The sequence below is a fragment of the Geotrypetes seraphini genome, chromosome 3 (genome assembly GCF_902459505.1).
Source record: "Geotrypetes seraphini chromosome 3, aGeoSer1.1, whole genome shotgun sequence".
Lineage (NCBI taxonomy): Eukaryota > Metazoa > Chordata > Amphibia > Gymnophiona > Dermophiidae > Geotrypetes > Geotrypetes seraphini.
Genome location: NC_047086.1, coordinates 142,856,709 through 142,870,416, shown reverse-complemented (window position 1 = coordinate 142,870,416; position 13,708 = coordinate 142,856,709). Strand labels below are relative to the sequence as shown.

The following is a 13,708-nucleotide window of genomic DNA, read 5'->3' as shown; positions in this document are numbered from 1 at the left end:
GAGGTAAGGACAGCATCAGCGGTGGCGGACCGGGGGTGTTTTAAATCAGGCCTGGAGGGAGGCTTTTTTTTTTTTTTTTGTGCGGCGGCAGGGAGGGTCAGGAAGCGATCGCCTATCCCGTTGTCCCCGCGCAAAGCTGTGTGTAGGGACAACGGGACAGGGGATCTAAAAACGGGACGTGTGGTCACCTTAGGTATGGGCAGTGCCTTAAAATTTAAAGTGACAGTACCCTGATATCTGCTCATACCCGGTTCCATGGATGATGTGAGAATATATACCTGCTGTCTTTGGAAAACACCTGCTACGGGTACTTTCTCTGTCCTTAGTAGGCTCACAATCTAAGGTATGTTTTTTCTTCTACTTGGAGCAACACAGTGTTAAATGATTTGCCCAGGGTCACAAAGAGCCACATTGGGAATCAAACCAGTTTCTCTGCTTCTGAGCCCACTGCCCTAACCATTAGGCTACTTCTCCATGCTAGTTTATCAGAAGTGACCTTTTAATTTTTGTTCAGTGTGGCCTGCATGTTCAGCCATTTCTGAGAAATCCAGTTCAGGTTAGATGACAATAGAATGCTAACAAATCATATAATAAAATACTTTATCATAAAATAAACATAGCAACCTAACATAAAATTTCACAGCCATAACAAAGAAATTTGAAAATGCCAATACAATTTTAGATTAACATTCCCAACTCAACTCATTCGACAGGTACTTGTATCTTTTCAATAAACATCATGAAGGCAAATCTGTACATATAGGAGAAACCATAAGATAATTGTATTATTCCGTCCTTCCTCAAGTCCATTCAAATCCAAAGAATCTGGTAGTTCGTTTATTCTTTGAATGCATTCTAATTTATTTACTTAAAAGGATAAAACCTTTTGAAAACAGTTCCTCTCTGTCTGCAGGCTGCAGCCGCCAAGCTTGACCTGCCAGATGACTTGGTGGGATATTTCAGCTTGTTCCTGGTGAGGGAAGGAAAGGATGGGTCATTTTCCTGTAAGTGTCTTGCTTTTTTGTTACTTTTTTGTTTATTTTGAGTGCAAGAAACTAGTTGCACCAAACTGGTCTGAACTGTTTTCTTTAGAGGTTGTCTTAAATCTTGATATTTTCCATTCTTTTCATTCCCCTTCTCCCCATATAAATTTCAGCAGCAGCATTAAAAATAAATGTAGATCATCTGGACCAGAGTGGTGTTACAATTTTTTAATTCTTTATTTAATGAATTCTCAAATTGATTAATTATTCTAATGATCTTAAACACCTTAGTATTAGATTAAAAAATATAGGGGGGTGGGAATGTGAAAGATAATAGTTGATAATTGTTTATTATTAATATGGGTGGGTGGGTAGGGATTCTTTTATATTTATATGTTTGAAGGAATTTAAGTAAGATTGTCAAGTGATTAGTTAAAGATTTTCTGTTTGACTATTATACACTTGTTTAAATATTTGAAAATGAATAAAGATTAAAAAAAAAAAAAGAATTCTCAAATAATACAAGAATTCTCGAGCGAGCAAGTGTAGGTGAATGTACAAATTATATTAAAACAATATTGGAAATCAATTTACACATACATACCAAATTCTAGCACGTTGGTGAGGGGGGTTTGTTAGGAACAAAATATTAAAGGGAACACAAATCAGGAAATTTTGCAAACAGCATTGTATCTGGTTTACCACAAGTGGGCAGCAGAATTATCCAGGTCAAAGAAAACATAGGTCCCCTTTTACGAAGCTACGTTGGACTTTTGTATCGCCGGCCATAGCAGTATTAGCTCCAGTGACCATAGAATTGCTAAGAGGGTCAAACTAATACTGCTGCAGTCAGCGATAAAGACTAATGCAGCTTTGTAAAAAGGGGGGGGGTATAGTGCAGTAAAGCTAAAGGTGAATAGAAGTCTTTAAAGGTATTTTATCAAGACAACTGAGAAAATTGAAAAAAAATTTGCATCTTTATATGTCACACATTTTCTTACAGATTTGATGTTTCATGTAAAATATATATTGTAGCTAGATTTAATATACAGAAATGATTTTTCAGAACGGGTTACTGAAATGGGGAGGGCAATCTTGAAAGGGGTGTCTGTAGGTAAAAAACATTTTGCCTGCATAAAGCACATACAACGTATCTGCCTGAAAATTGGCTACCCTATATGCAGGTAAGAGTGTGTGTGTGCACTTTGTTTCACAGTTCACGTACTGTATGTTTGCTTACATTGTAGTAACATAGAAACATAAAAACATAGAAATAGATGGCAGATAAGGGCCACAGCCCATCTAGTCTGCCCACCCCAATGACCCTCCCCTACCTTTCTCTGTGAATAGATCCCACGTGTCTATCCCATTTGGCCTTAAAATCAGGCACACTGCTGGCCTCAATAACCTGAAGTGGAAAACTATTCCAGCAATCAACCACCCTTTCAGTGAAAAATAATTTCCTGGTGTCCCCGTGCAGTTTCCCGCCCCTGATTTTCCATGGATGCCCCCTTGTTGCCGCGGGACCCTTGAAAAAGAAGATATCTTCTTCCACCTCGATGCGGCCCGTGAGATACTTGAATGTCTCGATTATGTCACCCCTCTCTCTGCGTTCCTCGAATGAGTACAGCTTCAACTTATCCAGCCGTTCCTCGTACGGGAGATGCTTGAGTCCTGAGACCATCCGGGTGGCCATTCTCTGGACCGACTCCAGCCTCAGCATATCCTTACGGTAATGTGGCCTCCAGAATTGCACACAGTATTCCAGGTAGGGCCTCACCATGGATCTATACAATGGCATAATGACTGCGGGCTTACGGCTGACGAAACTCCTGCGTATGCAACCTATGATTTGCCTTGCCTTGGATGAAGCTTGCTCCACTTGATTGGCAGTCTTCATGTTCTCACTGACGATCACCCATAAGTCTCGTTCTGCTTCAGTTCTTGTTAGGATCTCGCCATTAAGTCTTGCATGGATTTTGGCTGCCCAGGTGCATGACTTTGCGTTTTTTGGCATTGAAGTTGAGTTGCCAGGACCTAGACCAGCGCTCCAGTAGGAGTAGGTCGTGCATCATGTTGTCGGACATTGAATTTATGTCTGTTGTGCTTTTGCCCACTACATTGCTTAGTTTGGCATCATCGGCGAATAATGTTATTTTACCTCGCAGCCCTTCTGCCAAGTCTCTTATAAAGATGTTGAATAGGATCGGGCCCAGGACCGAGCCTTGTAGCACTCCACTGATTACCTCTGTCATTTCGGAGGGGGTGCCGTTCACCACTACCCTCTGAAGCCTACCTCCAAGCCAGTTCCCAACCCATTTCGTCAATTTGTTGCCCAATCCTATAGAACTCATCTTGCTCAGCAACCTGCGGTGTGGTACGCTATCGAATGCTTTACTGAAGTCCAGGTATACGATGTCCAGGGACTCCCCAACATCCAGCTTCCTCGTCACCCAGTCAAAGAAGCTGATCAGGTTGGATCGGCAGGATCTCCCCCTTAGTAAATCCATGTTGACAGGGATCCCGTAGATTCTCCTCGTTCAGGATCGTATCCAATTGGTGATAGTCTTTGGGGTGGGGAGGTAAGGAATTACATTTTCAGACCAGAATCGCTTGTGTATCCATGGAACAGATAGGTATAAATCTTTGGATACATTTTGCCTTTGATAGCTTTCAAAGGGAAAGTGCATATGTACCTTCCCTTTTGAAAAATGGAGCAAAGATCATGGCCAAAAAGTACTCTTAGCAGGTTTTTCTGAAAATTGTCCCTTTAAAATAAATATTAGATGCTTTTAAGAAATGATACTATCATAGGCCCCATCATGTTGAAGCAAGATATTTTAACAGTCCTATTGCTTTTAATTCATACTGTATACCCTGGGTGTTGTGTAGTAGTTTGACATTCATGTCTAAGTTATTTAACCTTTTCCTTAGCCTAGTAGCATTTTTAAAAATAACATTTGGGCAGATCCTTCTGCCTTTAACAAGGGCCTACATGCAATTCCATACTGGTTAATTGATCATCTGAAATTAAATCCTACTAAATCTTAAACTATTTGGGCATCAGAAGATCTCTACTGTAACCCCCATAGTTATTAGGTCATACCCTGCCACTAGAGTCTTCAATAAAACAACCACTGTTACTCTCTTGAAAAAAACTGTCCACTTGCAGCAGTATACTCGATGGGGGAGGGGGGGGGGAAGGAGGAAGTCACTGCTTGTCCTGGATCAATAGCATGGAATGTTGCTAATCCTTGGGTTTTGGCCAGGTACCTAAGGACCTGGATTGGCCACCATGAGAATGGGCTACTGGGCTTGATGAACCATTAGTCTGACCCAATAAGGCTATTCTTAGGTTCTTATGTCTGATACCCCAACTGTCTATTACTAGGATTCAGTTTTGCCATCTTCAAGTTTACCTCCTTAATTGTATTCATTACTTATTTTTGTTAATTTTGCTATTGTTTATACTGTTTACAAAATTGTAAGTTTTTGTTTTTTTTAAACCTTAGATTAATTTCTTTTCCTAATAAATAAATTGGTGTGACCTTTTCAGCTTGCTAATGTATATCATACTGCAGCTCTAGTGTGGTGGGACAGAATCTCCCCCTCTTCAGGTTGGTTAGAGGTGGGGAGAGTCCATTGTTAAGGAAGAGACTGATTGGGTGCTGTATTACTAATTAATTGTTCATTTATTTTGTTTTGTGCCTTGGGTGCTGCTCTTAACCTTCACTTTTGCTTCTTCACTTTCAGTTGTAAGGAAACTGCAGGAGTTTGAATTGCCATATGTGTCTGTGACAAGTCTCAGAAATCAAGAGTATAGGATTATTCTGCGGAAAAGGTAAACCAGAAGGATTCTGCTCTGTGCCTCTTCAGTTTACCTGCAGCTGACCCTGTTCTGGCTTCTATTCCTTCATTAGGAGCTTGAGAGAGAGAAAGTTGCAATAAAGCATCATCCACAGTGAATAGTTTTAAACTATCTTGTTGCTTTCCAGGCATAAGGAGCTTCAATCCAAGTTTTCTATTCTGCTTTACAAATTGGTTACCGTATTTGCCGGCGTATAAGACGACTTTTCAGTACCTTAAAATCCTCCCTAAAGTCGGGGGTCGTCTTATACGCCGGGTACTGTTTACATGCCCTTACTTTACATTAGAGAGCTGCACGGGGACGCCCCTAGGGTCGCGGGGATCCCGTGGGGACGCCCCCTAGGGTCGTGGGGATCCCGTGGGGACGCCCCTAGGGTCGCGGGGATCCCATGGGGACGCCTCCGAGGGTCGCGGGGCTGGATGTACTCAGTCTTCTGGATGTACGCGGCTCTTCTTCTCCCTACCTTCTCTGCTTGCAGCACAGAGCCAAACGGAAGTCTTCCCGACGTCAGCGCTGACGTCGGAGGGGAGGGAGGGCTTAAACAAAGCCCTCCCTCCCTCCGACGTCAGCGCTGACGTCGGGAAGACTTCCGTTCGGCTCTGTGCTGCAGGCAGGGCAGATAAGGAGAAGGAAAGTAGCCTCGCGGTTCGAGTGGCTACCAAGGGAGAGGAGCGGGCCGTAAGCAGGTAAGAAGCTGTAAGAAGGTAATTTAGATTCGCGGTTAAGGGCAGGGAGGTTTGTCGGACCGGGGCTGTTGTCGGTCGGTCGGGGAAGTGCCACAAAAGTAAGGGGACCTGGCCGGCTGTGCTGCACCCGGGGCGGTAGAGAAGGTGTGCGGAAGAAGGGGTAGTCTTATACGGCGAGTATATAACAAACTCTATATTTTAACTGTAAAAGTTGGGGGGTCGTCTTATACGCCCAGTCGTCTTATACGCCGGCAAATACGGTAACTAAATATTTTTAGAAAACAGCATATTCAAATACAGTACAATTTTAGTTACTGAACATGAAAACAGTACCGTATTTCCCCAACTATAGGCCGCCCCATTCTAGAGGCTGCAGAAATTGCTGAGTTATGTTGTAAAACAGTTAGAACCGCCTCATGTTACTAGCCGCAGCTTACTGGAGTAGCTGAACTTTTTAAAAATTTCCCTTAAATACCTCCTTCGCTGGATGGCTGCTGACTGCCTCCTCCAATCTCGCGGCCAGCAGTGCAGGGCAGAAGTGATCTTTTCAGCATCCAGCCTGGCTCCATGCCACTTCCTGAATGGCTGCCGTCAGTTCTCATGGGATTTGCGGGACTCGTGAGAACTGACAGCAGCCATTCAGGAAGTGGCGCGGGGGCCAGGCTGGATGCCGAAAAGATCGCTCCTGCCCTGCACTGCTGGCCATGAGATTGGAGGAGGGAGGAAGCCAGCAGCCATCCAGCAAGGGAGGTATTTAAGGAGGATTTAAAAAGGTATCCGGGGAGTGGGGGAAGATGATTTAAAAAGGTATGGGTGGGATGATTTACAGGGGGGATGTCTTTAGATAGGCCGCCCCATTTACGCAAGCCACACCCAGTACTCATGTTTGTAAAATCAATCTATAAGCCGCGGCCTATAGTTGGGGAAATACGGTAAATGCTGAAGATCTAAAAATTCTACATAAACTGAGTAAAACATAACAATGCAATTCATCATGATTTGTATGTAAAATTTAAATGTTTGTCGATCTCTGGAACCAGTTCCTTTCCAGGTGCAACTTGGCAAAAAGTTTGGTAACAGGTTAGCCAAGCAAGTAGATGTGCTTACTAGACAGTTTTACTGAGATAGTAGCAAGTAATTCAAAGTGCAGAGCTGCTGCAGTATCTGCATTTAAAATTGTGAAAAATCATTTCCACACTCTTGTTCTAGAAATTTATTGTAATTTATTTTTTTGTTTGGGGTTCTTTCTGTCTATGAAGAGGATTATAGATGACAAATCAGGCTTATTCAACCTACGGCATGAATCCGGCCCACCAAATGTTTTTTTTCTGCTCTCAGGAGCTTGGTAGTTCTTGTGGTGCTTATAATGGGTGGACTTGCATTTGAGCCATCTGTAACAATCTTCCTATCCGTGATTACTCAAACAGCAGTCACACACTCTCAGTCACAGTCAACAATAATATATGGTGCGGTTTTATAATAATTTTTATCAGAGGTCCTTGGGGATATCAGATTGCCTTACAAACAACATAGTTTGAAAGGGTTATTTCCTCATATTACCCCATGGTACCTACTCCTCCTCTTGTTCTTTTACTTTTTCTATTTACTTTTTTCTTTTTTCTATTAATTATTCATGATTCTATGATAGAGTATACTTAGCTTATCCCAGGACAAGCAGGCAGCATATTCTTAACGTATGGGTGATGACACCGACGGAGCCCCGGTACGGACACTTTTAACTAGAAAGTTCTAGTTGGCCGCACCGCGCATGCGCGGGTGCCTTCCCGCTCGACGGAGGAGAGCGTGGTCCCCAGTTTCTTCGTTTCCGCGGAGCGAAGAAGACGCATGTGCTTTCAACGGCTGTTGAAATCTCTGTTTTTGCCTTCCCGCTCGCGCTATTTTCTTCCCTTTTTTGTTCTTTTTCCTTCGGATTTCGTTTTTCGTTCTATCTTGAAAAAAAAAAAAAAAAAAAAACAACTTTGTTTTTTCTTTATTTTTCGGGCCGGCCCCGGCGGGGCCTGTTGCCAGCATACAGGCCTCTGGTTTTGATTTTGCGGAGGCCGTGTTCCCCTTCATGCCCCCTCAGCCGGGCTTTAAGAAGTGCCAGCGGTGTGCACGCCCGATATCTCTCACTGACCCGCACAATTGGTGCCTACAGTGCCTGGGTCCAGAGCATCGGGCTGACACCTGCACCCGCTGTGCTACTCTTAAAAAACGTACTTTGAAAAATAGACAGATCCAACAGAATATCCTTTTCGGTACCGGATCTGCCATGGAATCGGCCGCGCCGTCAACGGCGCCGCAAAAGTCGGCACCGACTACTTCGACGACGCCTGATCCTTCCTCGGGGTCGCTGGCACCAGGTAAGCCGGCTAAGAAGCCTTTCACTTCCCTTGAGCGCCCTCCTGCCACACCGGCGACGCCGGTCCTCCCGGCATCACGCCGACCCCGCAAACGCTCCGCCCCGATTTCGGTGAGTGCCTCGTCATCGGCATCCTCATCGCCGGGGCATGGAGCGGCACCTATGGTACCGACAAAGAAAAAAGCGGTACCGGTGCCCCCTCTGGACGACCGCATTGCGGCCATACTCCAAAGCCAATTGCAAGAGCAACTGCAACAGCAACTCCAGCACTTGTTGCCCGCAATTTTGGCCCCACTCCTTCCGGTACCAGACCGGCCCGAGCCTCGCACCATACCACCGGTGTCGACACCATCGGTACCGTTGAACACCTCCATGCCGGTACTCGCGGTTGAACCACTTAATCCTCCAATACAAACATGCTCTGATGCCGACCCTCCCCGACATCGAGACCGACACCAGTCCCCCCGAGACCAGGACCGGCATCGATCTTCCTCCCCCGGTACCGTCTCAATGCGCTCTGGCAAATCTCTCTCTAAGACTCGCCACACTGAGCCGTCCGCACCACCGTCCCGTCCTGCGCACACCGACGTCAGGGACCCAGACTTATTGGAAGAATCCCCACCCGGTACCGATGATGAGGCTTCCTTAATGGACGAGGAACCATCGATGGTCGATACCAGTTCCAAACCCGAACAGTTCTCATTCACAAAATTTCTCAGGGAAATGTCGGCGGCTCTGTCGATCCCTTTGGAATCCGACTCTAAGAAGTCCCAGGCTTTCCTGGAAGCCCTGGACTTCGAACAACCTCCCAAATAATTTTTAAAGTTACCCGTCCATGACATCTTACGGGAAACTTTTTACAAAAACTGGGAAAATCCTCTCACGGTACCGGGTGCCCCTCGAAAACTGGATAGTTTATACAGGGTCATTCCTATCCCGGGGTTTGACAAACCTCAACTACCCCATGAATCCCTTCTAGTGGAGTCCACCTTGAAGAAAACCCAGGGCTCCAGTGTTTATGCCTCCACTCCTCCTGGCAGAGAGGGCAGAACAATGGATAAATTTGGCAAGCGCCTTTATCAGAATTCCATGCTTGCCAACAGGGCTAATAATTACACCTTCCACTTCTCCTTCTATATGAAGCATTTGGTGCAACAACTCTCCTCCTTACAAAAGTACATCCCTGAGCGTAAGATCCCGGTTTTCCAACAACAAATCTCCAGTTTGCTCCAACTCCGGAAATTTATGGTGCGATCCATTTATGACTCTTTTGAGCTGACCTCTCGAGCATCTGCCATGGCTGTTGCCATGAGGCGCTTGGCCTGGCAGAGAATTTCTGACCTCGACATTAATCACCAAGACCGCCAGGCTAATGCACCTTGTCTTGGTGATGAACTATTCGGGGAGTCCCTGGACTCAACTACCCAGAAACTATCAGCACACGAGACCAGGTGGGATACCCTAATCAAACCTAAAAAGAAGACTCCACCTGCTCGCCCCTACAAACAGCAGTCTTCCTACCAACGCAGGTTCTCGGCCAGACCTCTCAACCCGCCTCAGCAACAACAGCCTCACCAGCCTCGTCAGCAGCACCAAACTCAGGCACGTTTACAGTCTCACCAACCTGCCAAGCCTCTTCCACAGTCGAAACCATCTCAGCCCTTTTGACTCTTTTCTCCAGGGCATAGCCAGTCTCCCGCCATCATTGCCTCTTCCTCAGCCGATAGGAGGCCGCCTTCAACTCTTCCTCAACCGTTGGGAGGTCATTACATCAGACCTGTGGGTCCTCAACATCATTCGCCACGGCTACTCTCTCAACTTCCAGACTCTTCCACCAGACAATCCTCCCATAGAGTCTGTTTCTCACTCCTCTCAATCCCCCCTCCTCCTGAGGGAGGTCCAATCCCTTCTTCTTCTCAGTGCCATCGAAGAGGTACCCCCAGACCAAAGGGGTCAGGGATTCTACTCCCGCTACTTCCTGGTTCCCAAGAAGACAGGAGACCTCCGTCCCATCCTCGATCTTCGGAACCTCAACAAGTGTCTGGTCAAGGAAAAATTCAGGATGCTCTCCCTTGCCACGCTTTACCCTCTTCTCTCTCATCATGACTGGCTATGTTCCCTAGACCTCAAAGAGGCCTACACTCACATTCCAATCCATCTGACTTCACGTCGCTACCTCCGATTTCAGGTACAGCACCTCCACTATCAGTACAAAGTGCTACCCTTTGGCCTCGCATCATCACCCAGGGTGTTCACCAAGTGCCTTATTGTGATGGCGGCCTTCCTCAGGTCTCACAACCTCCAGGTGTTCCCATACTTGGACGATTGGTTGGTGAAAGCTCCTACGTCTCCGCTTGTGCTACAAGCCACTCAACACACCATCTCTTTCCTCCATCTCCTGGGGTTCGAGATCAACTACCCCAAGTCACATCTCCTCCCCACACAGCGACTTCAGTTCATTGGTGCCGTCCTCGACACCACTCTGATGAGGGCGTTTCTCCCCTCAGACCGCCAACGAACCCTGCTCCATCTCTGCCGTCAGGTGCTCCTTTGTCGCTCTATTCCGGCTCGGCAAATGATGGTCCTCCTGGGCCACATGGCCTCGACAGTCCATGTGCTTCCTCTGGCACGACTCCACCTCAGGACACCTCAATGGACTCTAGCCAACCAATGGTCACAGCCCACGGATCCTCTTTCTCATCCCATCTCTGTGACATCGTCTCTTCAGCAATCTCTTCAATGGTGGTTGAACTCCTCAAATCTTTCCAGGGGTCTACTCTTTCATCTACCCCCTCACTCCATGATCATAACCACAGATGCCTCCCCCTATGCATGGGGAGCTCACATGGGAGATCTTCGCACCCAGGGACTCTGGACCCCTCAGGAGCGTCAACATCACATCAATTTCCTGGAACTCAGGGCCATGTTCTATGCTCTCAAGGCCTTCCAGCACCTTCTCTATCCTCAGGTTCTTCTCCTGTGCACAGACAACCAAGTCGCCATGTACTACATAAACAAGCAAGGCGGCACCGGATCTCCCCTCCTTTGTCAGGAGGCCATCCGCATCTGGACCTGGGCCACGGCCAGCAGTCTCTTCCTCAAGGCCGTCTATATCCAGGGCGAACAGAACTCCCTGGCCGACAACCTCAGCCGCATCCTTCAACCTCACGAGTGGACCTTGGATCCTCCCACACTCCACTCCATCTTTGCTCTCTGGGGCACTCCTCAGGTGGACCTCTTTGCAGCTCCTCACAACCATCAGCTGCCCCAGTTCTGCTCCAGACTCTACTCTCCTCATCGTCTGACCCCGGATGCATTCCTGCTCGACTGGACGGATCAGTTCCTCTATGCCTTTCCTCCACTGCCTCTAATGTTGCGGACGCTATTCAAACTCCGCAGAGACAGAGCCACCATGATTCTCATCGCTCCTCGGTGGCCTCGCCAACACTGGTTCTCCCTCCTGCTCCAGCTCAGCTCCAGGGAGCCCATTCCTCTTCCTATATTTCCTACTCTACTTACACAGCAGCATCAGTCTCTACTACATCCCAATCTGTCCTCGCTCCACCTGACAGCTTGGTTTCTCTCGGGCTGATCTCTCCAGAGAATCTGTCTCAGCCTGTCCGTCGTATTTTGGATGCCTCCAGGAAACCGGCCACCCTCCAATGTTACCATCAGAAGTGGACCCAGTTCTCCTCTTGGTGTCTAATTCATCATCACAATCCCACCTATTTGGCGGTGGAAACTGTACTGGACTATTTGCTTTCTCTCTCCGACGCTGGCCTCAAGTCTACCTCAATCAGAGTCCACCTCAGTGCCATCACTGCGTTTCATGAGCCTGTCCTCGGAAAACCTCTCACGGCTCATCCCCTGGTTTCCCGGTTCATGAGAGGCCTCTTCAATGACAAACCACCGCTGAAGCCTCCTCCAATCGTCTGGGACCTGAATGTGGTCCTCTCAGCCCTCATGAAACCTCCATTTGAGCCTCTTGCCACAACTTCACTCAAATTTCTGACATGGAAGGTGCTTTTCCTCATTGCCATCACCTCTGCCAGGAGGGTTAGTGAGCTGCATGCACTGGTTGCTGACCCACCTTTCACGGTTTTTCACCATGACAAGGTGGTTCTGCGTACCCATCCTAAATTTCTTCCCAAGGTGGTCTCGGACTTCCACCTCAACCAGTCCATTGTATTGCCTGTCTTTTTCCCTAAACCCCACTCTCATCCTGGGGAACAGGCGTTACACACGCTGGACTGTAAACGTGCCCTGGCATACTACCTTGACCGTACCAGAGCTCACCGCACGTCACCTCAGCTCTTTCTGTCCTTCGACCCTAACCGTTTAGGTCGTCCTGTCTCTAAACGAACGCTTTCCAACTGGCTTGCTGCTGGCATTGCGTTCTGTTATGCTCGGGCCGGTCTCTCACTGGAAGGTGCTGTCACGGCCCACAGGGTCAGAGCTATGGCTGCTTCTGTGGCTTTCCTCCGCTCCACGCCCATCAAGGAGATCTGCAAAGCTGCCACTTGGTCCTCAGTTCACACATTCACTACTCACTACTGTCTGGATGCCTTCTCCAGACGGGATGGGCACTTCGGCCAATCTGTGTTACAAAATCTATTTTCCTAATGGCCAACCATCCCTCCTCCCTCTCTGTTAGCTTGGAGGTCACCCATACGTTAAGAATATGCTGCCTGCTTGTCCTGGGATAAAGCACAGTTACTTACCGTAACAGGTGTTATCCAGGGACAGCAGGCAGTTATTCTTACGACCCACCCACCTCCCCGGGTTGGCTTCTTAGCTGGCTTATCTTAACTGGGGATCACGCTCTCTTCCGTCGAGCGGGAAGGCACCCGTGCATGCGCGGTGCGGCCAACTAGAACTTTCTAGTTAAGTGTCCGTACCGGGGCTCCGTCGGTGACGTCACCCATACGTTAAGAATATCTGCCTGCTGTCCCTGGATAACACCTGTTACCGTAAGTAACTGTGCTTTTCAGCCTTGCTATATATCCCCTCAACGCCAACGCCTTTGTACTGAGAACCGTCGGCTGTATTAGGTGTGCCCTATGTAGTAGTTTCCCCATTTCGCCTTGAAAAAGAGACTGAAACGCGTTGGCGTTGAGGGGATATATAGCAGGGCTGAAAGCTAAGTATACTCTATCATAGAATCATGAATAATTAATAGAAAAAAGAAAAAAAGTAAAATAAAAAAAGTAAAAAAACAAGAGGAGGAGGAGGTACCACGGGGTAATATGAGGAAATAACCCTTTCAAACTATGTTGTTTGTAAGGCAATCTGATATCCCCAAGGACCTCTGATAAAAATTATTATAAAACTGCACCATATATTATTGCTGACTCTGTGACTGAGAGTGTGTGACTACAATGGATGGAGCCAAGAAGCTGTATCTTTGGTATCTCCTTAGGGCTTCTTCTATTAAATTGCGCTAGCAGTATGTAAAGCAGAGAGCCACGCTAAATGGCCCGCGCTGCTCCCAATGCTCATTAAGTTCCTATGAGCATTGGAAACAGTGTGGGCCATTCAGCGCGGCTCCCCGCACTAAAAACTGCTATCGCAGTTTGATAGAAGAGGCCTTTAGTGCATCAAACTTTGAAGTCTTTTTTTGTGTCTTCCTGATATTTTCATCATTCTTTATAATTCTTCATTTTTATTGTTTTCCAGTATTTTCTTCAAATTTGGTTCATTTCTGTCAATTTTTTTGTTTTTTGGCCTGTAGGCCTCTTTGAGACCCTTTTTCAACCTGGATAATGTTGACAGTTTTCAATATAGTTTTTACTTGAGCTCCCTGAGCCAT

General features: G+C 46.9%; 1 protein-coding gene across 2 annotated transcripts in view; it reads left to right on the top strand.

Moving 5' to 3' along the window:
- Window positions 1–13,708, top strand: part of SNX17 (sorting nexin 17) — a 149,845-nt gene that overhangs the window by 102,570 nt on the left and 33,567 nt on the right. For both annotated transcript variants that reach the window (XM_033938345.1, XM_033938346.1), the window contains exons 6-7: window positions 914–1,004; window positions 4,737–4,824. In XM_033938345.1, the coding sequence (XP_033794236.1) occupies window positions 914–1,004; window positions 4,737–4,824 (179 nt within the window). The remainder of the gene's footprint in view (window positions 1–913; window positions 1,005–4,736; window positions 4,825–13,708) is intronic.